The sequence below is a fragment of the Rattus norvegicus genome, chromosome X (assembly GCF_021556685.1).
Source record: "Rattus norvegicus strain SHRSP/BbbUtx chromosome X, alternate assembly SHRSP_T2T, whole genome shotgun sequence".
In the NCBI taxonomy this organism is placed as follows: Eukaryota; Metazoa; Chordata; class Mammalia; order Rodentia; family Muridae; genus Rattus; species Rattus norvegicus.
This window is the reverse complement of record NC_141554.1, coordinates 56844260-56870958: the sequence shown is the minus strand read 5'-3', so window position 1 is coordinate 56870958 and position 26699 is coordinate 56844260. Positions and strand designations below refer to the sequence as shown.

At 37.9% G+C, this 26699-nt stretch overlaps 1 protein-coding gene across 9 annotated transcripts in view; it reads right to left on the bottom strand.

Annotated features, from left to right (window-relative positions):
- The window catches only part of Dmd (dystrophin), a 2349574-nt gene that overhangs the window by 464845 nt on the left and 1858030 nt on the right, over window positions 1-26699 (bottom strand). For 8 of the 9 annotated variants that reach the window (XM_087599109.1, NM_001370876.1, XM_087599108.1 and 5 more), the window contains 1 exon segment: window positions 245-417. In XM_087599109.1, the coding sequence (XP_087455235.1) occupies window positions 245-417 (173 nt within the window). 9 annotated transcript variants of the gene reach the window in all.

Below are 26699 nucleotides of genomic sequence, written 5' to 3'. Positions count from 1 at the left end.
CTAATATCTTAATACATATCACTCGTGTGCCTATAAAACAGTCCCATTTCAATCTAAATCTGAACCTGCAAGTATTGTCTCCATTCCAAGCAAATGAATGATTCATTTATTCAAAATAAAACGAATCATTTTGAAAGGATTTACATATGAGATATTAGCTGCCTGTGCTAGGCAAATGAAAATTTTGCCATCTTTATTCACATCTGGATCCTTGCTTCTCCCACCTCCCAAGATCATTGCCTACCGAATATTGAGAGACTTTTTCCGAAGTTCACTCCACTTGAAATTCATGTTATCCAGACGTCTTTGTAACAGGGGTGCTTCGTCTGAACCTTCCAAAGATCTCAGGATTTTTTGGCCATTTTCGTCAAGATTGTGATAGATGTCCGTGTGAGCTTCAATTTCTCCTTGGAGATCCTATCAAACAGCAAGAAGAACACATTCAGCATTACCAAACAAAGAGGCTAGCTGTGAATGAGAATTTGAAGAAGTCAAAAAAAAAAAAAAAAGATTAGTTCAAAAGAAATCCTAGCTTGGTAACTAGCACGAAAATATGTTCTGATTTTTTTTTGGTGTCTTACTTTGTCAAGGTATTACTTTTATAAATTAGAATTAATGCACTTACAGCACACTTCATATGTTAAATTTTTCTGATCCTTGTATAAAACATTTGGATATGCACACATATGCTTTATGAAATAAATGATGTCATAAAATAGATACGGTGGTAATCATTTCACTCCAGTGAGTCGAGTTATATTTTCAATGCATGTATTATTCTACTATATTATTCTATTATATAGATAGTGGCCATAAAAGTATAAACAATGTTGTACTTTGTCCAACACCAGCACATTAATGGGAATCTATGACACAAGAGCATTTTCTCGAAAACGCACAGTGCTATGGCACGATAGATACAGCAACATTACACAAGGATTACTAAACATTCCCATTTAAAATACCATATTTTCAGACTTGGCAGGTAAAGAGTCCACAGGACCTTGGTGAGAGTTATGACCAGAGTTCTGACATTAAGTTTCATTTGTATAGACGCAAATAAAAAAAACATCATAATACAAGAATCTGACCTTTACATGATATGTCTTCCTGTGCAACATTTTCAGCTTGAACCGGGGACTACAGCACTGATCCTGTTGCATAGCAAACCTAAGAAAACCCAGAAACGGAGTGGGCCCTGCTTTAAAATGACAGCTTTGCTTACATTCCGTTGACAGAATGAGTTTAAGAGCACAGGCCTGGACAGTCAATAATCATAATCGGCCACTTTGTACTCCCTGCTAAATAGTAGCCAGGCGTGTGGATGTGGGAGGGACCTCAAAGAATGGAGGCCTGGAATATGCAACTGACAGTTTATATTAAACAGCCAACTTTTCTTATCATTTTGCCATAATAAGGCAGACATTATAAATTCATTTTATATATGTGGTTTCCTCCTTGTTTCCAGCAGAACATTCAAAGCCAAAGGAACATTCCTTAGAGAGCTGCCGGGTACCAGCATTCCATTCTGCCTACACAATGAATGGAGGCTTTGTACATTATTTTACTTGTTCTTCGAGACTTGTATGCTTCTGTTCAACAAGTTTAAAAATTCATTCTGAAGCTCCAACAAATTGGATTGATCTGTGTGACTAAAACATTTTCTTTCCCTCCCCTCTGTCTCTTACTGTTTCTAACTCTGAATTAAATGACTCTGCTAAAGGAAGAGGAAAGGTGGCATGTTAGTAATTCTGAATAAGTGGCTCATGTTTCCAGTCACAGTCACTTTAAATGCAGAAGTTTGTGTGCCACAGAAGTAAGGTAGAGGGACAATGAATGTTGCTTGTCACTATTTTTGGCAGCCAAAGTAGCCCTGATGGACTCTGAATACTGGAAGGGGAATACAGATGGGATGACCTCAGATGCTAAAGGAAGGGAAATAATATAACAGATGGGAGAGCATCTATCCCTAACCCACAAAACCTAGGGTTTTTTCAAGAGGTTCTAGCTGGATTTCAAAATGAGAAAATATAGTAGAAAATTATTCATGAGTTTCCGGCAGCATAGAGTTTAATCAGAATGGCATCATTTCTAGGATTTTCTTCTTTTTCTTTCTGTCCCTCTGGGACACTGGGATACACCTCTCCACCCACCTCCAACCCCACACATGTGCGTGTGCATGTGTATGCACACACACACACACACACATACACACACACACACACATGCACGCACATGCACGTGCACACACATAAATTCTCTATGTTGTGCAGGTTAGGTCTCAAGATCTTCCTGTCTCAGTGTTTAAAATTTTGTTATGTACACGCAGCACCACACCCAAGTTTTTGCTTTGTCATTTTTAAATACATAGGATATCTCTAATTTGCCTTTCCTTCAGCAATTGAGAAAGATGAGCTAATTATCTTAATAATTCAGAATAGAGAATTATACTTAACTTTGAGAGCATTCACTCACTCATCTCTCTTATGTTACTTTTATAGTCTTTGTACGCAACCTAATATTTCTTGCCACCAGATTCATTCAGGAAACCAAAATAAATATGGTTATTTTCAGGAAAATTAAATTATATATATATATATTCTCTCTCTATTCTTCTTTTTCTTCTTCTTCCTCTTCCTCCATTCTACCGCCACTGAGATACATCCCCAGCCCCAGAAAAAATTTAAACAATAGAATGTTCAAACATTCTATTTATATAAATCACCCATTTGAATTTTTCTACCTTGCCCTGATAGCAAAGACTCAGTCCTAATTACTAGTTCTTTAAGCTCATTTGTAGCATGAAGAGATCAACACTGAATAAGAAAGGACTTCTGAGGTGTAAATAGAATGCCGATTCATTAATGTGCTAATTTTCTTCTTTTCCACGAACAGGTAAAGTATATTGCATATAAAAATCTTTGTTGTCTCATTATAGAAGAAAAGAACACAGAGTGAATATGCAAGTATTCATCTAAGTACCAATTATTTATTTAGTCTTGGCATCCTGGGAAATAGAGGAATGTTAGTGATAGTTTTGTCTTTAATTTTAAAATCATGTGTGTATTTTTTTATTCATTTATATTGCTGGCTAAATGAGGAACTCGTGCTAAATCTCAAATAGTAGGATCAAAACTCTTCCTTTTAGAAAGGCACACAGATGAAGTGTTGTGTGGGTACTGGCAGGCAAGTCTTACGTCAGTGTTCTATGTCATGAGGGTAGTGTAGCATAACAGTTGAAAGAGGTACAATAAGGCCTTTGTATCTCACAGAGATCTTATTAATCTACAATCTTGGTCATTGTCTCTTAGCACTGGTTCCTAGTGAACTACCTGTAACTTTCTATTTGTCCCATAGGACGGACGTTTAAATGTCATGCTTAAAGTCACATATCTAGCAAATTTTAAAACTGGGATATTGACCCAGTTTTCTTAACTTTATCAATCATAGGTCATTTCCACTAACATACTGTGTATGACTATTAGGTGCAATATGCAGTAGATATTGAAGCTGCACAAAGAAAGCTAAGGGCGAAAAAACATTTAGAATAATAATTTTGATGTAAAAGAACAGAAAACATTTACCCACATAGATCACTTGTTCTGTGTGAACAATTAAATTCTGACTAGATTTTTCATTTCGAAAGAGGACATACAGTGCTACCTATAAAATACTTCTGTTGTCAGAGAAGAAATTCTCCCAGTGATTCATCTTTTTGTTTACAGGACCATGGGGACAATTAGTTACATCTAGCAATGACTTAAAACGTCAACATAGGCATAGTTCTGCTATATTTCTTTGGGATGGAAGGCTTTTGCCAGAAACGTCAAGGTGGAAGACTGAACCTGAAGTAATATTGGTAAGGAACACAGGGCTCTCTTTTTAAGGTTATAATGGAGATTTTTTCAGCACCAACATGTAGTGTGAGTTGTAGGTGAAAAGAAAACACTGACACAGCTTATAGGATGGAATATGTATCTATTTGCCTAAAGCTACCAGGAGGCCATTGGTCTTAGGCTATTAGACTTAGGAAGTATGGAATGACCAACAGGTTGGTAAAGAAAATCAGCAGGATTCGTAGAGAGTAATCGATTTTAGTTTTATTTTATTTCTGGGTTAACAAGAAAAGCTCATTCAAGTCATAGGTAGGACACACATTGCAGCATATATATATATATATATATATATATATATATATATATATATATATTGTTATTGTTTGTTCTTCCCATGATTGTATTTCTCAAGGAAGAGCAATAGGTAGTAAGTAGTTAATGAATATTTTGTGAATAAATGAGAATAACAACATGCCTTAGTCTACAGTAGTTATGGCTCGAAGAAATGCATACACCAGCTTATTTTATGTCTTCAATAATCCTCTCTAGTAATCAGTAGTATCTTCCTTTACCAAGTAAGAGAATGAATGTGAAGATTCTGCCCAAGGTCACATAGCTAACAAACAGTGCTGTCAGATTTTGATCTCAGACACTTAGACTTCAGGGCGTATGCTCTTAACAGCAAGGTACATTAACTCTGAGGTTTTAATGGAGTGGTGATTACATTTTGTGTTAGTAATAGTTCAATATATACTCATTATATTTAAATATATATATATATATATATATATATAAAACATTGGTGTGAGAGAGTGGAAACTACCATTGTTTTCACTAGTCAAAGATGATTTTGATGATCTTATTCTTCTGCAGAGTGTGGAGCTGAGATGAAGCAGTGGATGGAGATACAACAAGAAGGAACATGAAATCGAGGAAATGAGTGCAAATAGAAAAATGACATACACGTAGAAAAAGAAATTTGCAGCTAAAAAAATCCCTATAATTCTGGAGAGCATTCACCAGCAAGGACCAAGAAGGTTCAGATATTATATAAAACATGATCAGAGTTTACAATGATAGGGTACTCTGCTTTAGGTAGGAATTTCAGAAATCGCACATATCCTTTTCACCGGAGAGTCTCATCTCCTTTTGTTAATTCCTCTTCTCGGCAACCCAGGAAAACATAAGGCCAAGCAGCTATATAGATGTTTGATTGTTTTCCTTGCTGTTTCCCTTATTAGGAGCTTCATTTTGAGAACATTTTCATATCCCCAGCTTCATTCAACGTAGACAATAGTACTCCTTTAGCAGGTGGGTTACTTTGAATATTGTTTAGTGTAATTTTGTAAAACACTCTGTACATCACATAGAACATAATTTTGTAAAACGCTTTGTACATCGTATAGAACACAAGTCTTAAATAGATAATATAATGGTACTATTATAAGGGAATCCAGATGAAAATCAAGTGATTAGAAATAAACTTCATGTAGTGATAAGATTTGTCTTGGGTCAGAAGAGACAGATAGAATTAAGAAAACAGAGGGAAGAAGACATTCCAGGTGGGAAGACCAATGAAGAAAGGGAACTAAGGTGAAACAAGCTTAATTTATGAACAGTGGTAGTAAATTGCAGGACCTGAATGCAATGGAAAATGAGTGGTAGAAAGAAAGAAAATCAATCAAGTTCCCTAAATTAAAAAAGATGAGAAAACTACCTAGAAATTTACTGAAAATAAAACTACAACAGAAAGTACAAGGACAGGATTATGGAATATTTTGATTATTCTGCATCTTTAATACCTAGAATACTCCTTGGTGTTCATAAGCAAGTTATGCCATTGTTTAAATGGAAGCACCATGAAGAAGTAAGATAGTAACAATTAGTGTTATACCCTTCTGTTTATTACACCAAACAATAGAGAACTAGTCTGTTTTAAATCATGGTATTTTCTTTTTTCTTTTTTTTCTTTTTTCTTTTTTCTTTTTTTCGGAGCTGGGGGCCGAACCCAGGGCTTTGCTCTTGCTAGGCAAGCGCTCTACCACTGAGCTAAATCCCCAACCCCAATCATGATATTTTCTTACCTATGTATATACAATTTATTGTCTTTAAAAAGGATTCAGCTAACTAAATCAGTCAGTGTAAAAACAATAGTACTGAGATTCCTTAGACAACTAAAGCACAAAATTGTCATATGCATAAGCAATCTCATGCCTTGACAGATATTAAAAGAAAAGAATCAGTGTGGGAAAGAGAAATTTGTGTCTGTCTTTTATTGCACACAATTCAGAAAGACTGAGACATGGATACAGTGTAAGTCTTCATCATATATATATATATGTACATATATATGTGTATATATATATATATACAGTTAAAATAATAGTTAGAAGTAATGTAACTGTTATCAGGAGTTGGGTGAGAGGTTCAGATGGGAGAGGGGAGATATTGGGGAAAAGGTACAAAATTGTCAATGGAAATGAACAATCAGCTTTAGAGATATTTCAAACTGCTGCGTAGATTTTTCATAAAAATAATATGCAACAAAGGTGATGGAGTTGCTATTAAAAGGTGACATTGCACTTTATAAATGCATATAATTATTGTTTGTTAATTAAAATATTTTTTTTCGGAGCTGGGGACCGAACCCAGGGCCTTGTGCTTGCTAGGCAAGCGCTCTACCACTGAGCTAAATCCCCAAGCCTTAATTAAAATATTTTTATTCAGTAAATAAATAACACATTCTAACTTCAAGGTCACTGACAAATGAGGAAGCAAACACAGAAACAATAAAAGTAAATGGCCATAGTGCTTGAAAATGTAATTATGGGTACACTGCCCCTGATGGTTTTTGAGAGCAGTTAATAAATATATAAATAACTGAAAGAACAGTAGTGGCTTTTACAGCTTACTAGGAGTGAAGAATCACTTGATTTCCATGTATGTAGGAAGTCAGAGACATGGTCCAAAGAAGGCTAGAATCTATCCCTATTGGCTAATTTGAGAACAAAAGTGGCATCTGGGAGAGAACCACAAAGGTCCATAGTGAGCTGTGAGCAACAGGCTTATACAGAGTGGCTCTCCATGTGTTAGTAAGAATGCAGTAGTCAGTATGGAAGGTGTCACTTGCTTTTATAGCAAACCAATATCACTGATAGTAATGATGATGGCTTCTCACCAGAGAAAGCACATTGATGTTCAATAAACTTGAAGAAAAACATAAATATGTGAAACACTTTTATCCAATGCAAGAGCTTTCAAAGGTTTTACTATTTTAGAAATGTTGAGCGAAACAATAGCAACCACATAAGCTTTTCTTGGCTAGCTCTTGCTCAACTGTCCATTTAAAATTAGCTCTAAGAAGAGACCTTTATCACTGTACACATACATACAGAGCTACATAGCCATTGCATTCTTACATGGAAACAGAAATGAATAGGAACATTTTGGTTATTAATATAGCATTACAATTTTAAGTCCAACTTCCATTCTCTTAACTCCATTTACTCCCCCATCCCCTGAACACTATTCCTGTCTAACTTCATGTGTTATTTTTTTTTTTTTTTTTTTTACAAAAAGGACCATAGAAAGAATCAACAGAACCAAAAGTTGGTTCTTTGAGAAAATCAACAAGATAGACAAACCCTTAGCCAGTCCAACGGAGGACACAGAGAGTCCGTCCAAATTTTTTTTTTTTTTTATTAACTTGAGTATTTCTTATATACATTTCGAGTGTTATTCCCTTTCCCGGTTTCCGGGCAAACATCCCCCTCCCCCCTCCCCTTCCTTATGGGTGTTCCCCTCCCAACCCTCCCACCATTGCCGCCCTCCCCCCATAGACTAGTTCACTGGGGGTTCAGTCTTAGCAGGACCCAGGGCTTCCCCTTCCACTGGTGCTCTTACTAGGATATTCATTGCTACCTATGGGGTCAGAGTCCAGGGTCAGTCCATGTATAGTCTTTAGGTAGTGGCTTAGTCCCTGGAAGCTCTGGTTGCTTGGCATTGTTGTACTTTTGGGGTCTCGAGCCCCTTCAAGCTCTTCCAGTTCTTTCTCTGATTCCTTCAATAGGGGACCTATTCTCAGTTCAGTGGTTTGCTGCTGGCATTCGCCTCTGTATTTGCTGTATTCTGGCTGTGTCTCTCAGGAGCGATCTACATCCGGCTCCTGTCGGTCTGCACTTCTTTGCTTCATCCATCTTGTCTAATTGGGTGGCTGTATATGTATGGGCCAAATGTGGGACAGGCTCTGAATGGGTGTTCCTTCAGTCTCTGTTTTAATCTTTGCCTCTCCCTTCCCTGCCAAGGGTATTCTTTTTCCTCATTTAAAGAAGGAGTGAAGCATTCACATTTTGATCATCCGTCTTGAGTTTCGTTTGTTCTAGGGGTCTAGGGTAATTCAAGCATTTGGGCTAATAGCCACTTATCAATGAGTGCATACCATGTATGTCTTTCTGTGATTGGGTTAGTTCACTCAGGATGATATTTTCCAGTTCCAACCATTTGCCTACGAATTTCATAAACTCGTTGTTTTTGATAGCTGAGTAGTATTCCATTGTGTAGATGTACCACATTTTCTGTATCCATTCATCTGTTGAAGGGCATCTGGGTTCTTTCCATTTTCTGGCTATTATAAATAAGGCTGCGATGAACATAGTGGAGCACGTGTCTCTTTTATATGTTGAGGCATCTTTTGGGTATATGCCCAAGAGAGGTATAGCTGGATCCTCAGGCAGTTCAATGTCCAATTTTCTGAGGAACCTCCAGACTGATTTCCAGAATGGTTTTACCAGTCTGCAATCCCACCAACAATGGAGGAGTGTTCCTCTTTCTCCACAACCTCGCCAGCATCTGCTGTCACCTGAGTTTTTGATCTTAGCCAATCGCACTGGTGTGAGGTGAAATCTCAGGGTTGTTTTGATTTGCATTTCCCTTATGACTAAAGATGTTGAACATTTCTTTAGGTGTTTCTCAGCCATTCGGCATTCCTCAGCTGTGAATTCTTTGTTTAGCTCTGAACCCCATTTTTTAATAGGGTTATTTGTTTCCCTGCGGTCTAACTTCTTGAGTTCTTTGTATATTTTGGATATAAGGCCTCTATCTGTTGTAGGGTTGGTAAAGATCTTTTCCCAATCTGTTGGTTGCCGTTTTGTCCTAACCACAGTGTCCTTTGCCTTACAGAAGCTTTGCAGTTTTATGAGATCCCATTTGTCAATTCTTGATCTTAGAGCATAAGCCATTGGTGTTTTGTTCAGGAAATTTTTTCCAGTGCCCATGTGTTCCAGATGCTTCCCTAGTTTTTCTTCTATTAGTTTGAGTGTGTCTGGTTTGATGTGGAGGTCCTTGATCCACTTCGACTTAAGCTTTGTACAGGGTGATAAGCATGGATCGATCTGCATTCTTCTACATGTTGCCCTCCAGTTGAACCAGCACCATTTGCTGAAAATGCTATCTTTTTTCCATTGGATGGTTTTGGCTCCTTTGTCAAAAATCAAGTGACCATAGGTGTGTGGGTTCATTTCTGGGTCTTCAATTCTATTCCATTGGTCTATCTGTCTGTCTCTGTACCAATACCATGCAGTTTTTATCACTATTGCTCTGTAATACTGCTTGAGTTCAGGGATAGTGATTCCCCCTGAAGTCCTTTTATTGTTGAGGATAGCTTTAGCTATCCTGGGTTTTTTGTTATTCCAGATGAATTTGCAAATTGTTCTGTCTAACTCTTTGAAGAATTGGATTGGTATTTTGATGGGGATTGCATTGAATCTGTAGATTGCTTTTGGTAAAATGGCCATTTTTACTATATTAATCCTGCCAATCCATGAGCATGGGAGATCTTTCCATCTTCTGAGGTCTTCTTCAATTTCTTTCTTCAGTGTCTTGAAGTTCTTATTGTACAGATCTTTTACTTTCTTGGTTAAAGTCACACCGAGGTACTTTATATTATTTGGGTCTATTATGAAGGGTGTCGTTTCCCTAATTTCTTTCTCGGCTTGTTTCTCTTTTGTATAGAGGAAGGCAACTGATTTATTTGAGTTAATTTTATACCCAGCCACTTTGCTGAAGTTGTTTATCAGCTTTAGTAGTTCTCTGGTGGAACTTTTGGGATCACTTAAATATACTATCATGTCATCTGCAAATAGTGATATTTTGACCTCTTCTTTTCCGATCTGTATCCCTTTGATCTCCTTTTGTTGTCTGATTGCTCTGGCTAGAACTTCAAGAACTATATTGAATAAGTAGGGAGAGAGTGGGCAGCCTTGTCTAGTCCCTGATTTTAGTGGGATTGCTTCAAGTTTCTCTCCATTTAGTTTAATGTTAGCAACTGGTTTGCTGTATATGGCTTTTACTATGTTTAGGTATGGGCCTTGAATTCCTATTCTTTCCAGGACTTTTATCATGAAGGGGTGTTGAATTTTGTCAAATGCTTTCTCAGCATCTAATGAAATGATCATGTGGTTCTGTTCTTTCAGTTTGTTTATATAATGGATCACGTTGATGGTTTTCCGTATATTAAACCATCCCTGCATGCCTGGGATGAAGCCTACTTGATCATGGTGGATGATTGTTTTGATGTGCTCTTGAATTCGGTTTGCCAGAATTTTATTGAGTATTTTTGCGTCGATATTCATAAGGGAAATTGGTCTGAAGTTCTCTTTCTTTGTTGTGTCTTTGTGTGGTTTAGGTATAAGAGTAATTGTAGATTCGTAGAAGGAATTCGGTAGGGCTCCATCTGTTTCAATTTTGTGGAATAGTTTGGATAATATTGGTATGAGGTCTTCTATGAAGGTTTGATAGAATTCTGCACTAAACCCATCTGGACCTGGGCTCTTTTTGGTTGGGAGACCTTTAATGACTGCTTCTATTTCCTTAGGAGTTATGGGGTTGTTTAACTGGTTTATCTGTTCCTGATTTAACTTTGATACCTGATATCTGTCTAGGAAATTGTCCATTTCCTGAAGATTTTCAAATTTTGTTGAATATAGGTTTTTATAGTAAGATCTGATGATTTTTTGAATTTCCTCTGAATCTGTAGTTATGTCTCCCTTTTCATTTCTGATTTTGTTAATTTGGACGCACTCTCTGTGTCCTCTCGTTAGTCTGGCTAAGGGTTTATCTATCTTGTTGATTTTCTCAAAGAACCAACTTTTGGTCCTGTTGATTCTTTCTATGGTCCTTTTTGTTTCTACTTGGTTGATTTCAGCTCTGAGTTTGATTATTTCCTGCCTTCTACTCCTCCTGGGTGTATTTGCTTCTTTTTGTTCTAGAGTTTTTAGGTGTGCTGTCAAGCTGCTGACATATGCTCTTTCCTGTTTCTTTCTGCAGGCACTCAGCGCTATGAGTTTTCCTCTTAGCACAGCTTTCATTGTGTCCCATAAGTTTGAGTATGTTGTATCTTCATTTTCATTAAATTCTAAAAAGTTTTTAATTTCTTTCTTTATTTCTTCCTTGACCAGGTTATCATTGAGTAGAGCATTGTTCAATTTCCACGTATATGTGGGCATTCTTCCCTTATTGTTATTGAAGACCAGTTTTAGGCCGTGGTGGTCCGATAGCACGCATGGGATTATTTCTATCTTTCTGTACCTGTTGAGGCCCGTTTTTTGACCAATTATATGGTCAATTTTGGAGAAAGTACCATGAGGAGCTGAGAAGAAGGTATATCCTTTTGCTTTAGGATAGAATGTTCTATAAATATCCGTTAAGTCCATTTGGCTCATGACTTCTCTTAGTCTGTCGACATCACTGTTTAATTTCTGTTTCCATGATCTGTCCATTGATGAGAGTGGGGTGTTGAAATCTCCCACTATTATTGTGTGAGGTGCAATGTGTGTTTTGAGCTTTAGTAAGGTTTCTTTTACGTATGTAGGTGCCCTTGTATTTGGGGCATAGATATTTAGGATTGAGAGTTCATCTTGGTGGATTTTTCCTTTGATGAATATGAAGTGTCCTTCCTTATCTTTTTTGATGACTTTTAGTTGGAAATTGATTTTATTTGATATTAGAATGGCTACTCCAGCTTGCTTCTTCTGACCATTTGCTTGGAAAGTTGTTTTCCAGCCTTTCACTCTGAGGTAGTGTCTGTCTTTGTCTCTGAGGTGTGTTTCCTGTAGGCAGCAGAATGCAGGGTCCTCGTTGTGTATCCAGTTTGTTAATCTATGTCTTTTTATTGGGGAGTTGAGGCCATTGATATTGAGAGATATTAAGGAATAGTGATTATTGTTTCCCTTTATATTCATATTTGGATGTGAGGTTATGTTTGTGTGCTTTCATTCTCTTTGTTTTGTTGCCAAGACGATTAGTTTCTTGCTTCTTCTAGGGTATAGCTTGCCTCCTTATGTTGGGCTTTACCATTTATTATCCTTTGTAGTGCTGGATTTGTAGAAAGATATTGTGTAAATTTGGTTTTGTCATGGAATATCTTGGTTTCTCCATCAATGTTAATTGAGAGTTTTGCTGGATACAGTAACCTGGGCTGGCATTTGTGTTCTCTTAGGGTCTGTATGACATCAGTCCAGGATCTTCTGGCCTTCATAGTTTCTGGCGAGAAGTCTGGTGTGATTCTGATAGGTCTCCCTTTATATGTTACTTGACCTTTTTCCCTTACTGCTTTTAATATTCTTTCTTTATTTTGTGCGTTTGGTGTTTTGACAATTATGTGACGGGAGGTGTTTCTTTTCTGGTCCAATCTATTTGGAGTTCTGTAGGCTTCTTGTATGCCTATGGGTATCTCTTTTTTTAGGTTAGGGAAATTTTCTTCTATGATTTTGTTGAAGATATTTACTGGTCCTTTGAGCTGGGAGTCTTCACTCTCTTCTATACCTATTATCCTTAGGTTTGATCTTCTCATTGAGTCCTGGATTTCCTGTATGTTTTGGACCAGTAGCTTTTTCCGCTTTACATTATCTTTGACAGTTGAGTCAATGATTTCTATGGAATCTTCTGCTCCTGAGATTCTCTCTTCCATCTCTTGTATTCTGTTGGTGAAGCTTGTATCTACAGCTCCTTGTCTCTTCTTTTGGTTTTCTATATCCAGGGTTGTTTCCATGTGTTCTTTCTTGATTGCTTCTATTTCCGTTTTTAATTCCTTCATCTGTTTGATTGTGTTTTCCTGGAATTCTTTCAGGGATTTTTGCCATTCCTCTCTGTAGGCCTCTACTTGTTTATTAATGATTTCCTGTGTTTCCCTAAGTGTGTTCATGTCTTTCTTGAAGTCCTCCAGCATCATGATCAAATATGATTTTGAAACTAGATCTTGCTTTTCTGGTGTGTTTGGATATTCCATGTTTGTTTTGGCGGGAGAATTGGGCTCCGATGATGGCATGCAGTCTTGGTTTCTGTTGCTTGGGTTCCTGCGCTTGCCTCTCGCCATCAGATTATCTCTAGTGTTACTTTGTTCTGCTATTTCTGACAGTGGCTAGACTGACCTATAAGCCTGTGTGTCAGGAGTGCTGTAGACCTGTTTTCCTCTCTTTCAGTCAGTTATGGGGACAGTGTGTTCTGCTTTCCGGCGTGTAGTTTTTCCTCTCTACAGGTCTTCAGCTGTTCCTGTGGGCCTGTGTCTTGAGTTCACCAGGCAGCTTTCTTGCAGCAGAAAATTTGGTCTTACCTGTGGTCCCGAGGCTCAGGTTCGCTCGTGGGGTGCTGCCCAGGGGCTCTCTGCAGCGGCAGCAACCAGGAAGACCTGTGCCGCCCCTTCCGGGAGCTTCAGTGCACCAGGGTTCCAGATGGTCTTTGGCTTTTTCCTCTGGCGTCCGAGATGTGTGTGCAGGGAGCAGTCTCTTCTGGTTTCCCAGGCTTGTCTGCCTCTCTGAAGGTTTAGCTCTCCCTCCCACGGGATTTGGGTGCAGAGAACTGTTTATCTGGTCTGTTTCCTTCAGGTTTCGGGCGGTGTCTCAGGCAGGGGTCCTGCCACTCCTGGGCCCTCCCCCACGGGAGCCCAGAGGCCTTATACAGTTTCCTCTTGGGCCAGGGATGTGGGCAGGGGTGAGCAGGGTTGGTGGTCTCTTCCGCTCTGCAGCCTCAGGAGTGCCCACCGGACCAGGCGGTTGGGTCTCTCTCTCACCGGGTCTGGGAGCAGAGAGCTGCTGCGGGCCGGGATCCGCGGGTGTCTCATGTGTTATTTTTTAACGCATAGATTATAATTAGTGTTGCTCATATGTATATGGGTGCAGAACTATCCACTGGAGCATGGGTAGCTTCTCCGCATCTGCAAACTTGAAGAAAACTGATTATCCTTATTAAATCTGCCTGTAACATGTATTGGGACAATGGTGGTACAGAACTTGTAGGAGTGGCTAGCTAATATCTGATTTAATTTGAGGCCTACTCCATGAGATGAAGTTCATACTCAGCACTGTTTGGATAGCCAGGAACTGGAGACTGGATAGCAGAGAGACCTGGAGTAGACCAAAAACAACTATTATATATGTATATGTATATATATATATATATATATATATATATATATATATATATATATACATATATGTGTGTGTGTGTGTGTGTGTGTGTATGTGTGTATATTTATATATCTATATATGTGTATTATATATAATATGTATGTGTGTGTAGTGATGCCTAATGATATTCTGCTGTACTCATAGATTAATATCTTGTTCAGTCATCTTCAGAGAGACTTCCTCTGTCACCAGATAAATGGGAGCAGATGCAGAGATATATAGCCAGACATAATTTAGAGACTGAGTCTAAGTTGGAGGTCTCATTGGGTCCCTGCTCTCAGAGCTCAGGGAATCTAGTGGAAGAGGGAGCAGAAATATTGTAGAACACAGAAGGGATGGGCAGTACCAGGAGAACATTGCCTACTGAATCAACTCAACAGTGCATACGGGCACATAGAGACTCAAGTGGCAAGCACAAGGCCTGCAAGGGTCTGCACAAGGTCCTTTGTGTATATGTTCTGTCTGTTAGCTTGGTGATTTTGTGGGTTTCCTAACAGTGGGAGCTTATGTTCCTTTGACTGGTTTGCCTGCTCTAGGGACTCTGTCCGGTTTAGTGTGAGAGCTTTTGCCTTATGTTAATCTTTTGTTTTGATAGTTTGTCTTTGTTTTCTTTTCTTTGTGATGTTTGGTTGTTGTCTTTTGGAGGTGTGCTCTTTTCACAAAAGGAAGTGGAAAGGGAACGGATCTTGGTGAGAGGGGATGTGGGGGTGGGGCTGGGAGGAGTGAAGGAAGGGAAAACTGTGATTAGGATGTATTGTATGAGAGAAGAAGCTATTTTCAATTTAAGAAGAGAAATGGAGGAACGAAGTTTTTAAAAATGAAATAAGGTAGCGAATTAGTCTGACTTAGGCTTTAAAGAAAGTAATATATGGAGGTTTTAAAAGGTAAAAGATGGAAGAGGAAAGAAATCCATTTATAATCCAGGCCCTCCACTCCAGCCAGAGATAATGCTAGCCTAGACTGATGTGATTACAGAGAGAAGTAGACTGGTGTGAGATATATTTAGATTCTAGCTTCTGGCACTTATGTTTTAAGGGTATGTGAAAACTTCAAAATATTTCAAAGTTTCTTTTTATATAGTCTCTCTAAAGAAGGCCAAAAATATCTGGCATCTACTGTTTAGTAAAGATTAGATGACGATGTCATGTGGGTAGAACATACAAGTGCCTAACCCAGCACTTGAGCTTTGAGTGCTGATTCAAATCACATGCCTTTGTTTTTTAATCCTTCTTCCATGACTCATGCACTGTAAGCAGAAAATATATCTGTAGACAAATGAAATGAGGGCGTGCCAAAAAAGATTGATAGGTTAAATCCAAAGGATACAGAGTAGCCACTCGAGATTCAGGAAATAGCCTGCTAATTATATTTAATCTTATAACGATAAGATTTCGTATGGTCTCCTGGAAACAAACATGATAATGAGAACAATGCTGGGTCATGGTTATTGGTAAGTTATTTTAAGGGTAAATAGTGGCAGAGAGAGAATGGAGGTAGGAGACAATGACTGCATGTATGGTAGTATTTAGGCAAGAGATAACTGTTCATAACACATTTTAAAACTAGAGATGCTATTTTAGATTTGATTTCTCTGAGAATAAGAGAGGCCTTGTGTATGCCGTGTTTGAAACCCAGACAGAGCAGCACCCTGCCCCCACCTACCACCACAATGCCAAAACAATCAGAGTAACAAGATTTTCAACAACTGTAACAGGGCACTGAATGCAAGAGTGCACGGATGCTCAGTTGATTCCCATATAAAATATACTGCATTAGACATTCTTAAAAGCACATGGGTGAAAGATCTAAAGGATGCTATCTCTTGAAGAAGGGTGGGCAGCCAACCATGATTCAGATTCTCTTAAAATCTGCATGAAGAACTGATGTCGATAACAATTTGGTTCAGAGTGCTGATGCTGACTGATAGAAGCAAAGGAAAAGCTAGGTTTTTTTTTTTTTGGTTTGGTTTGGTTTGGTTTTTTTTAACACTATCTAAAATCCACATAGAAGACCTATATTCCACTGCCCAATTATTATAGATATTGTTTTTAGTCTTTTTGTGTTTATAATTGGTTAAGCATTTCCTAAACAAGGAATCTTGTAGAACTTCATTGCCAGAAGTAGTCTTAAAGGCCTCTGCACATAAGTACTAGACATTACATTTAAATCATAAAAACAACTGTAACGGAAGCCTACAGTGGTGAAGGTACTTTTAGTTGTCTGCTATGCTCTATGGGTAGGAATCAGCCTGAGAGAAAATAACTATTCTTATCTAAGAGTGACCAGCTAGGTCTTTCAATCAGTCAAACATATTTACTGTTGCAAAGCCCTATGTAACACTGAGAGTAAGGTTCATGGATGAACAGAACAGGGAATGCTTGGCATCTTAACCCTCATACCAAACCTATAAGTTCATTTTGCAAAGACAGTTATTCTGTTTGTTTATTTCATGTGTACATGTGTTTTGTCATGTGTATGCATGTGCATCATGTACAGGTAGTGCTCATGGAGGACAGGAGAGGACATTGGATTTCCTGGAACTGGATTTACAGATGGTTATAAGCCATTAAATGGATGCTGAGAATCTAATTTGGGTTCTCTGGAAAAGCAGACAATGCTTTTAACCACTGAGCCGTTTCTGTAGCCACTGAAGTACATTTTCTTACTTGCCAACTGAAAAAATCACAATTAAGGGATATTAAATAACTCCCCCCAGTTCCATAGCTGCTATCTGGCATAGGCAAGGTCAGAGCACATATCTATCTGGTTTTATGTTTTCACTAACCTCTAATTCTTTCTCTACTTCTCAAATGTACTCAAGCAACTTTGGATTTGACTTCATGTACTATAGAAATGTAATTTAAGAATTAAGGTACTTATGAGATATTCAGTTTGAAAATTTTACTAAGATGCTCTGTGAGCAACCAACATCAACTGAAATATTTTCTCAATTGGAATGGTCAGCCACATCTTTCACAGTTTTTTCAGTGCTAATACTGTAACTTTTATTTCAGATACTGAGGACCAAACATAGGACCTCATACGTGCTAAACAAGCATTGTGCCACATTGATCCAGCTCTTTGATATATTTCAGGGTTTGTAGATGAACAGAATACATTTTTATTCCTATAATAGCCAACCATATTCTCATAAACCAAGACTCATTTGGTTATAGTTATCTGTGTCATTTACATACATTATGTACAGAGTTAAAAGTTGGAAAGGCTTATTTCTAGAATCGTTGCCATTAAGCTATTTATTCCTTTAGAGACTCACTTCAGATTGAGTTTGAATATTAGAAGTAAGCAATTAGCTGATGTCAAGTCTTATCCCAAAAGTAATAAGTAAGAAGAAGGCAAGAACGTATGTCAGAGTACCACAGCTATTTTTGATAATACAGTAGAAATTATAACAGACATGTAATTAAGCTCCCTTGGTTTATTTTAATCATAAAGACCATAAATGCAAAAAATAAAACAGCAACAGCAACAACAAAACCTTAATCTCATCCCTATCCTTAGGAAAAGAATCCTCTCCAATATCCTGCACCAGAGAACAATTCTACTCTAAGGTAAATGTTCACATATTCTCTTAGTTAGGGTTACTATTGCTACGATAAGACACCATGACCAAAGGCAACTTGGGGGAAAAGGGGTAACTTAATTCATAGTTCCATTCAAGGTTTCATCTTCAAAAGCAATGAGAGCAGGACAGGAGAAGCTGATGCAGAGGCTGTGGAGGAGTGCTGCTTAGTGGGTTGTTCTTCATAGAGTGAGTTCAGCCTATTTTCTTATAAAATGCAGGACCACCAGTCCAGAGCTGTCTGGACTGGCCCTCCCACATCGTTCACTAACTTTAAAATGCCCTACAAACTGATCTACAGACTGATATTTTGGGCATTTTTGCAATTGAGGGTCCCTACTCTATAATGACTCTAGCTCGTATCCCATAGATGTAAAACTCGGTAGCAGAATGACCAATATAAGCATCCCCCCCTTTTAAAGTCACATGGCACCTTACAAAATAATCATAAACTCACATTACAAAACTACTCACTAATGGGTATTCTTCAGCCTTTCACTTAAAGGTAATATTTTTAAAATCATCTCTAGGTGTTTATGAGTCTTCAGTGCTAAAGAGGGTTCTAGAACCATGATGTTAACTGAAGTCCCAACTGCTAATGACCTCTTATTATAGTATAAATTAAGGCTTCTCACAATCATCACCAGAGACGCCTCTGTTTATAATAGATGATTATCAATACAGAAAACCAAAACTTGCCGAAGTACAGAATAAGAAACTGCAAACTGTTCTGCCTTTAAATTTGTGTATATGCCACTATCTCCTTCAAAGACTCAAGGATCATTGTAGAAAAGGAGGCAGAACAAATATAGGTAGTGTAGATGACTACAAGAGAACCATATATTCTGGACACAGCAGGGCAGCAGTACATATGAAAAACACAGTGATTATGACACCAGGCAAAAAAAATCTATGTGAGCTCAAACCTGACAAAATTCCAGCACAGAGAGGTGACTTGGGAACAAGGTTCCACCCCTAGCCAAGGAGCTATTGGAAATAATTAGTTGCCAGGAGAGAAAAGGTCAGGTTTCAGTGTAGACCTTGATATGAAAACTAGACTCTCCTGAAAGGCGATTCATGCCAGAATCTTTGGAAAACATATATTGGCCTTGACGGAAAATAAAGTTGAGTAAGATGGGAAAAGTTGAGTAAGTTTGGAAAGAGTTGGAGGAGTGAATATAATAAAAACATGTTGTATGAAATTCTAAAAAAACAAACTAATGAAAATAAACACACTAGCCATATATCCCAATAGCGGAGTTTTTTATACTGTAGAAGCTCAGAGTTCAAGAATATGTGTATCTCATAGGTGAAGACCATTTCTTAAATGAAGTAGTCATCTATGACAGTCCTTAATCATTTGGGTCTTATAAATTATTTTGTGAAATTCATCGATTCTTTCTTGAGACATCTATACAAGCACTCATAAATGTAAAGTGTCACATGTTATTTTATGCAATTCCATGAAGCACTAGGAAGCAATAGCATAGTTGTCCACTGAAACCTACCATCACTTCTACCTTCTAGAAATCCAAGGAATTAATAAAGCAACATGTTCAAGTACCATCTCAATAGAATACTCTAAAGAAGAATCACACCTCGGAAAATGTGACAAAAAGTGCTTTTGCTTATTTGTATATCTTAAAATTACAGTCATGCTAAATACCAAATAACCAGATTTGAAGAAGTGGGCATCTTAAATGACAGGCCATAGCTATTTCAAAGAAATTGCTGACACTAATCATGTGCAAATAACCTGGCTGTTTTTCACTTTGCCCTGCTATCTGCTTGAGAAAAACAAAGGAATGGGGAAGGTAACTAATGACTAAGAGAAATGGTATGCTCATCCTGGGGTCTGTCTATGAAAGGACACAACAGTGTGAACCTCAGGGATAGTATAGATCTTTTCTTGTTCTCTCTCTGATAGCCCAGTGAAAGATTTCAAGATCAAAGTGCAAGATAATTAAGAATGTGCTTAAAGAAAAACTTGAAACCAGCTGTGCTCCAAAAGAGGAGAGTCAATCATCCTCACATAGAAGGGAACATTTTGCTTTTACCCTAAGAATCTTCCTTGTATCCCTCCTATAGCCCAGCAGCAGAGATATTTTTAAATGACCCTGAAAGAAGACAGAGGTGTTATTTCATGGCAAACCAATTTTTCACTTCAAAGATCTCAGGCCTGCTCTACATGCATGCATAGAGTCAGAAACACAAGTCCAGCGTTGTATTATTAATTTTGGCAAATATAAATTCAAGTGATGAAATGGAGGCTAGGGAGGGAAAGGACTGATGAGATGGGAAGCAGAACTTTTTTATCTTGTAAAAGAAGAGACAGGACCATAGGCAAAAAAGCCCCACTTAGTCTAGTAGGTCGTTCTTAACCTGTGGGTCACAACTCCTTTAGGGTTCTCTTATCAGATATTCTGCATATCAGATATTTATACTAGATTCAAAACATTAGCAAAATTACAGTTATGAAATACTAAGAAAAATAATCTTACAGTCGGGGGGTCGCAATAACATGAGGAACTGGATTCCAGGACAAGAGCATTAGGAAGGATGAGAAACACTGCCACAGTGCATGCTCTAGTGCATCAATGAAGTAATTTTTGTTGTTATTGCACAAGCTACATTGTCTAAAGCCACATAAATTGTATGATGATAATATTTCATCTACATTCTCTTGAATTTTCTCAGCAAAATTGTATGAGGTTTCATTCTGGCACATTTACAGCAATTTCCATAATGATTTTTAAAAGCCTCAAATGAGATTAAAAATGCAATTAAATGGCAGATTCGATGTAGTAAAGGAGTTTTGTTGGTCATACATCACATGCCAAAGAGCCCTCATTCAGCTAGCCTATGGCATGACCCCAATTTCACTCTGCTAAGATTGCGTGTCCCTGTTTCATGCTAACAGCTTGATTAGGGAGAAATAAAAGAAGATGAAATAACCTCTCTATAGTGGGAAGTTCATGAATCTGCATTAGAGTAAGATGTCCTTCTTCCTTTCCTTTGATTCTGTTAGATTTCTGAAGCTACAAGAAACTCCTTGAGCACGCAAGTACATGCTCACACACTGACAGCCAAAAGCTGAAAGGATCTGCTTGTACTGAGAAGCCTAGCTCTGTAAATCCTAGGGTCTATTCACAGGGTTTTAAGTGTGATTGCTAAGAACGTGGAAACTACAGGTTAAAGCTCTCTGAGTAGATGAATGCTTGCTTCTGGAAGACTGCACTACCTGAGAAAGCAAGAAAATATTCCCTGGACAGTCAGTTTTTGAAAACCCCAAAGTAACTAAGTTTATGTTTTACTAAAAAAAATCAGCATAAGATTTTTAGCCCAGGAATATAACAAGTCCCCAAATGTTTTGCCCACCCAGACCCTCTGTTATTGTGCTCACCATGTGAAATTGACTAACCTTTTCATTAGATAGTCAGTTTAAATATTGATAGCAAGCTAGTTATATGACATGAAAGGGTAACCACACAGCTCAGCACACAGAGAAATCAAATCCTTTGAAAGATCAGAATAATTCAGATCGCAGATTAATAATTGAAGTGTTTACAAGAGAACATGGAACTGTTAAGTGGCGTGTGCATTCATGTTTCCTTTCAATGACATAACCGTACTTACATAGAAACATGTATGTATTTTATGAACTATAGAAAGCGTTGGAAATGAGGATTTTAATTTTTCTTTCTAAATGGTGTCTTTCATGTGGCATAACAATTAGTGTCTGGAATAAAATTTGTTCCTTGTGCTGTTGAGTGGTACAGAAACTTTAATATTTTAAAACATTATTAAATATTTGAAATCAAATTGTAATTAATAAAAGCATTTGAAGATCCTTCATTTACTGATGCTGAAAAATTCTTTGTAAGGAGCTATTGTGCCTTTGAGTACAAAACACCTTTTGAGAGGCAGATGTAAGGATACAGAAAAAAAATCATGTATACTCTCAGAGAGAAAATGAACCTGTCTTACCTCTGAAATAAAAGTAATTTAGAAATCTGCTGCATTCTAAAGAAGCCCACGAGTTGATCTGTAAATTTCACTTCACTTGTCGAAGGTACAGAACTAGCTTCAATTTGCTCTTAGAGCAAACAGTTCAGGGAAAGTTGACTTCACTATAACAATCCTCTTTTAGTCAAAGGTCCTTCTTGATTCTTTGATGAGATTTTCGACGAAAGCACCCCCCACCCAACTTCCCACTTACTATCAAAGAGAAAGGGGTTGAGAAGAAAACAGCATTTATCTGAGGAGGACTGCTTGCACTCGGGGAGACAGCCAAGCTTCTATTGCTTGATGTCACCGCATAGAAAGCCCTCAGTTTCCTTGGTTCCATCAATTTCCCATTGTTTCCAGTTGCTACTGTTCCCTGTTACAATCAGTAGCTTAGGAGCTTCAATGACTTTAGATGCAAAATAGAAAATTCAAGAAAAAAAACCTGGAACAAAAAAGTATTCCTGTATTTCTGAACAGAGGAGTTATATAAGCTTTTGTGGTGATTTTTTTCATTAACTGTGACTCCTTGTTTGTTTTCCTACTGAGGTTAACCATTTCTCCTGACAGAATAGCATGGCGCAGATCCAGCATTTGTTCTTTTGACATCTCCACTCATTAAATAAATATGCACAATTGTCAACCTAAAATGTTTCTCTAGTCAAAAGTTGTTTGCCCCTGCAGTTCTTTTAGACACGGACAATTCTGGATCAGAGTTTTTGACAGTGGGATGGCAACCCCATCCCTCCACTTGATGCCCTGTCTTTCTACAGGATGTGGATTCTACAAGTTCCCTCTCCACACTACTGGGCATTTCATCTAAGGTCCCTCCCTCTGAGTCCTGAGTGTCTCTCAGCCCCAGGTCTCTGGTTCATGCTAAAAGCACCCCTGCCTCCCAACCTCCTACCTCCCAAGGTTGCCTGTTTCCATTCTTTCTGCTGACTCTCAGGACTTCACTCCTGCCCCCCCCCCCCAATTAAAATGGATAAGAGGCTGAGGTAAAGGAGGTCCAGTGACTGGCTCAAACTGTGATCCAGCTGAATAGGAGGCTCCAAGGCCTGTCTCTATTACTGATGCTATGATGTGCTTACAGACAGGAGCCTAGCATGGCTGGCCTCTGAGAGGCCCAAAAAGCAGCTGAAAGAGTCAGATGCAGATACTTATATCCAACCAAGGGACAGAAGCTGGGGACTCCTGTGGTTGAATTGGGATAAAGCTGGAAGAAACTGAGGAGGAGGGCAACCCCACAGGAAGACCAGCAGTCTCAACTAACCTGGACCCCCGAGATCTCTCAGACACATATACGGCCTCAATGAGAGAAGATGCACTAAACCCTTGAGAAAGACTTGAGGCCCAGAGAGTTGGGAGGTCTGGTGGAGTGGGGGTAGGTGGGACATCCTCTTGCACACAGGGGAGGAGCAATGGGATGAGGAACTGTCAGAGGGTGAACCAGGAGGGGTGACAACAACTGAACTGTAATAAAAGATTTAATAATAATAATAACAACAACAATAATAATAAACAAAAAGTTGTTTACATGACAACTTTTTAGAACTCAAATTTGATCTTTTATCCAACCAACTTTTATATCTATGTTTCTGGCTAGCACGTATTTATAGCTATTTGGCTTAAGTACAAATTGTCTATGCCATCCTGTCCTGTTACCTTGGGTTAAGTAATTAGAATGCACACATATTTTGTGTCACAAAGGGGAAAAGAAAGAAGAAAAGGAAATGTTTCTCTATTTAACTTCTGTATTTGTCCAATGGCAAAGAGTATGGCAAAGGACCTTGGAATGGATAAGTACCCAATTCCTTTCTGTTCCTGGTGCTAGAATTTTCTATGCCTAAAGCTCTCCATGTTCTTCTCATTTCTCTCTTCCCTGATGAAAAATCTCTTTCCAGAGTATAACCTGACCCCATTTACATTGGGGAAGATTTTTATGTTTTAAAAAGTAGAAGTTGATTTGAATCAAGGGAATCACAAATTGGCAAGTTTTCAGAGTTTAACAGTGTAAAATGGAAATATTCAAGTTGTACCAAAGTTTATGGGAAGAAAGGCTTCAGCATTGTTGGGAATATTACTTTGACTTATACTGTGGATTAGCTCACCAAAACCTGTTCATCCTTCTTTTAGTTGTACATTTCAGAAATTATAAACTATTAGATAGCTCATGTTCTAGTTATGAATAGGTCACAGTAAGTTTGGGCTGTCAGATAAAATACAGCATGTTCAATTCATTCCAAACTTCAGATAAGTATTACTTCTTTGTATATAGTATTATTGCCTGTATTAATTTAAAACTTAAAAAATGTTCATTTCTTAAATTCCGTAACTTTGAAACAAACAGATAAACCATGGGAGATTGGGAAGTTTGAAATGGGAAACCAGCCACCATCCTGCCTCTTTTGGTTTCCTTGTTGGTTCATTTATCTCAGAAACACAGAGACTTTTTCACATCAGCATTCCACAGCCCATTTCCTACCTCCTTGGTTAGAAGAAGGTAATGCCTAGTAGATATTATACAAATGGTAGGTTATACATTTCAAATTTTTGATTACTAATGAAAATATACATAATATGATCTTGAACTCAATGCTTCAGTGGTCCATGAAAGATAAAGATTTCCTATTGGGTGTGTTCAATATGTGGTTAGAAATTTATCTTGCAATCTAAGTCCAAAAATTTGCTCCGTTTAGCCTTTCCAGTGGATTGGTATAACATATCCCTATGTAAATCCTTCTCTGGTTAATAGACTCTAGATTACTTTTACTTTTCTGACTGACTGTTGACTGCTGTATCTGCCATCCAAGTCAGTTCCCATATTGGTTTCTATTACTTATAATATATTATTTTTATCATTTTAGGAATATGTAAATAATAAAAAAGATTCTATGGATTTATCAACAAGGTTTTTCATCACAAAAATAAGATCTTTCAAGAATGCTGGTTAGGAAGTGAAGATCACAAATGGACTGCTTCTTAAGGCCCAATATGTTGTCTTGAGTGCAGTTTAACAGATGCTTTTAAATACAACAACACATTAAAACACCCAAACATTATATCAGTCGCTGGGAGGACTGGAGCAAAACAGTCCCTTCAGGATCTGACAAGAACATTTGTTCTTAAGCAGTTGTATTTACCTGTATAGGATCAAGTCACTCAACATTCCCAGTATAAAATGGGGAGTAGATCATGAGCTCCCACCCCCAGCTGATGAACTATGGTCAGTTGATGGCAGCTAGTGGAGGGAGAATTAGTTTCTTTTAAGCATGTAGTCTTTGTAAGTTGACCTTACTCCAGTGGATGTCCCTACTTCCATGAGCATATGGCCGGCACTATTTAGATTTAGTAGGTTATTAAGAAAAGAATATCAGAAATTGGTGAAGCATAGGGGTGTATCTGGGATGAGTTATGGTAGAAATGGGTTTGGTTTTGGTAAAATTACATTATATGCATGCATAAAATTATCAAAGAACTCATTAAATACCACATTATAAACATTCAGTGCATTTACCAAAAAGATACATGAAGATTGGAAGAAAAACTAATGGACGATAGAGTAGAAACTGGAGGGGGAAAGGAGGGTGGAATGTATGTATGAAATACTAAAACAACAAAATACTTAATTAAAATAATTTTACTATTATTTTCCCATCTCCTTCGTCTCTCCTATTTATATGTCAGGATTTCACTTGTCAACATATTTCATGCCTAAAGAAATGATTGGATTCAATAGTTTCTTCCATAATGCTCAGTTAATTAATACATGAATTAATACATGATGCAGTGCCATTAATTAACTATAAAAAATGAACCTGATGTCAACTATCACAAGTTGCCTCATTATAGGTCATAGGAAAGACTGGAAGAATAGGGTGGTGAGATAGTATGCTTTCAACCTGCTTTCCCTCTGTGCAGGGACTGCTGCAGAACAGAACAGAACTTATCTCTCTTGCCATTGGCACTGAGAGTCAAGGTAGAGCCCAAATTAGGCATATTATATGTTGCCATGCTGCATTTATGTCACGTATAGTTTCATTACCCTTGAATACCAGGTTTCACCAAAGACATGTTGAATGCTAATGATCCATGATAATAATGTTCTAACTCTTAGAGCTATGTAGACCAGGAGATTCTATAATTTATTAGCTAAACCTGAATATTTTCGAGAATGTCCAGGGTACTGTTAATAATCACAAGAGAACAATGGACATTCATGAGGAGTGTCCTAGACAAATCAGGATGGATGAACCAGCAACTATCAATACAGTAAGAAAAAAAGAATCCTAACTGAACCTTTATGTTGTCTCCATAGCAGCTGAGGCAGCCTTTTTTCTCCACTCATTCTTTCTGAATAACAAAAGGATGGCAAAACACACCATGCCCTTCCTGCCTGGGGTTCACTGCACACAGTTAATTGATCACTGCATCTGTTTCTTGCATTCAGAGAATGACAAGCAGAGAAAAGCCAGAGGATCACACCAGTGTTTGTGTACCCAGGTGCCCTTGCACCATGGGGAGTAAACAGCCAGGGTTCTATTTGCTACAGGAGGAAAAGAAAAGGAGGGCCAGTACCTAAATGTCCTTCAAAGGAAACACCATGTGAGCAGAAATAAGAGATAAGAACCAGGACATTGTCAAGAGAAGGATCTTAGACTAGCTCTTTGAAATAAAGAAGTTTTCTTTATAAAGAGAATGTAAGTGAATGTGGTTACAACATTTATTGTACTCAGGCAACATATTACCCTTAACAAGTAAAAACCACAGTTGCTCCATTTGTCAGCAGTACAAAACAAGAATCTTTCAGTTTCC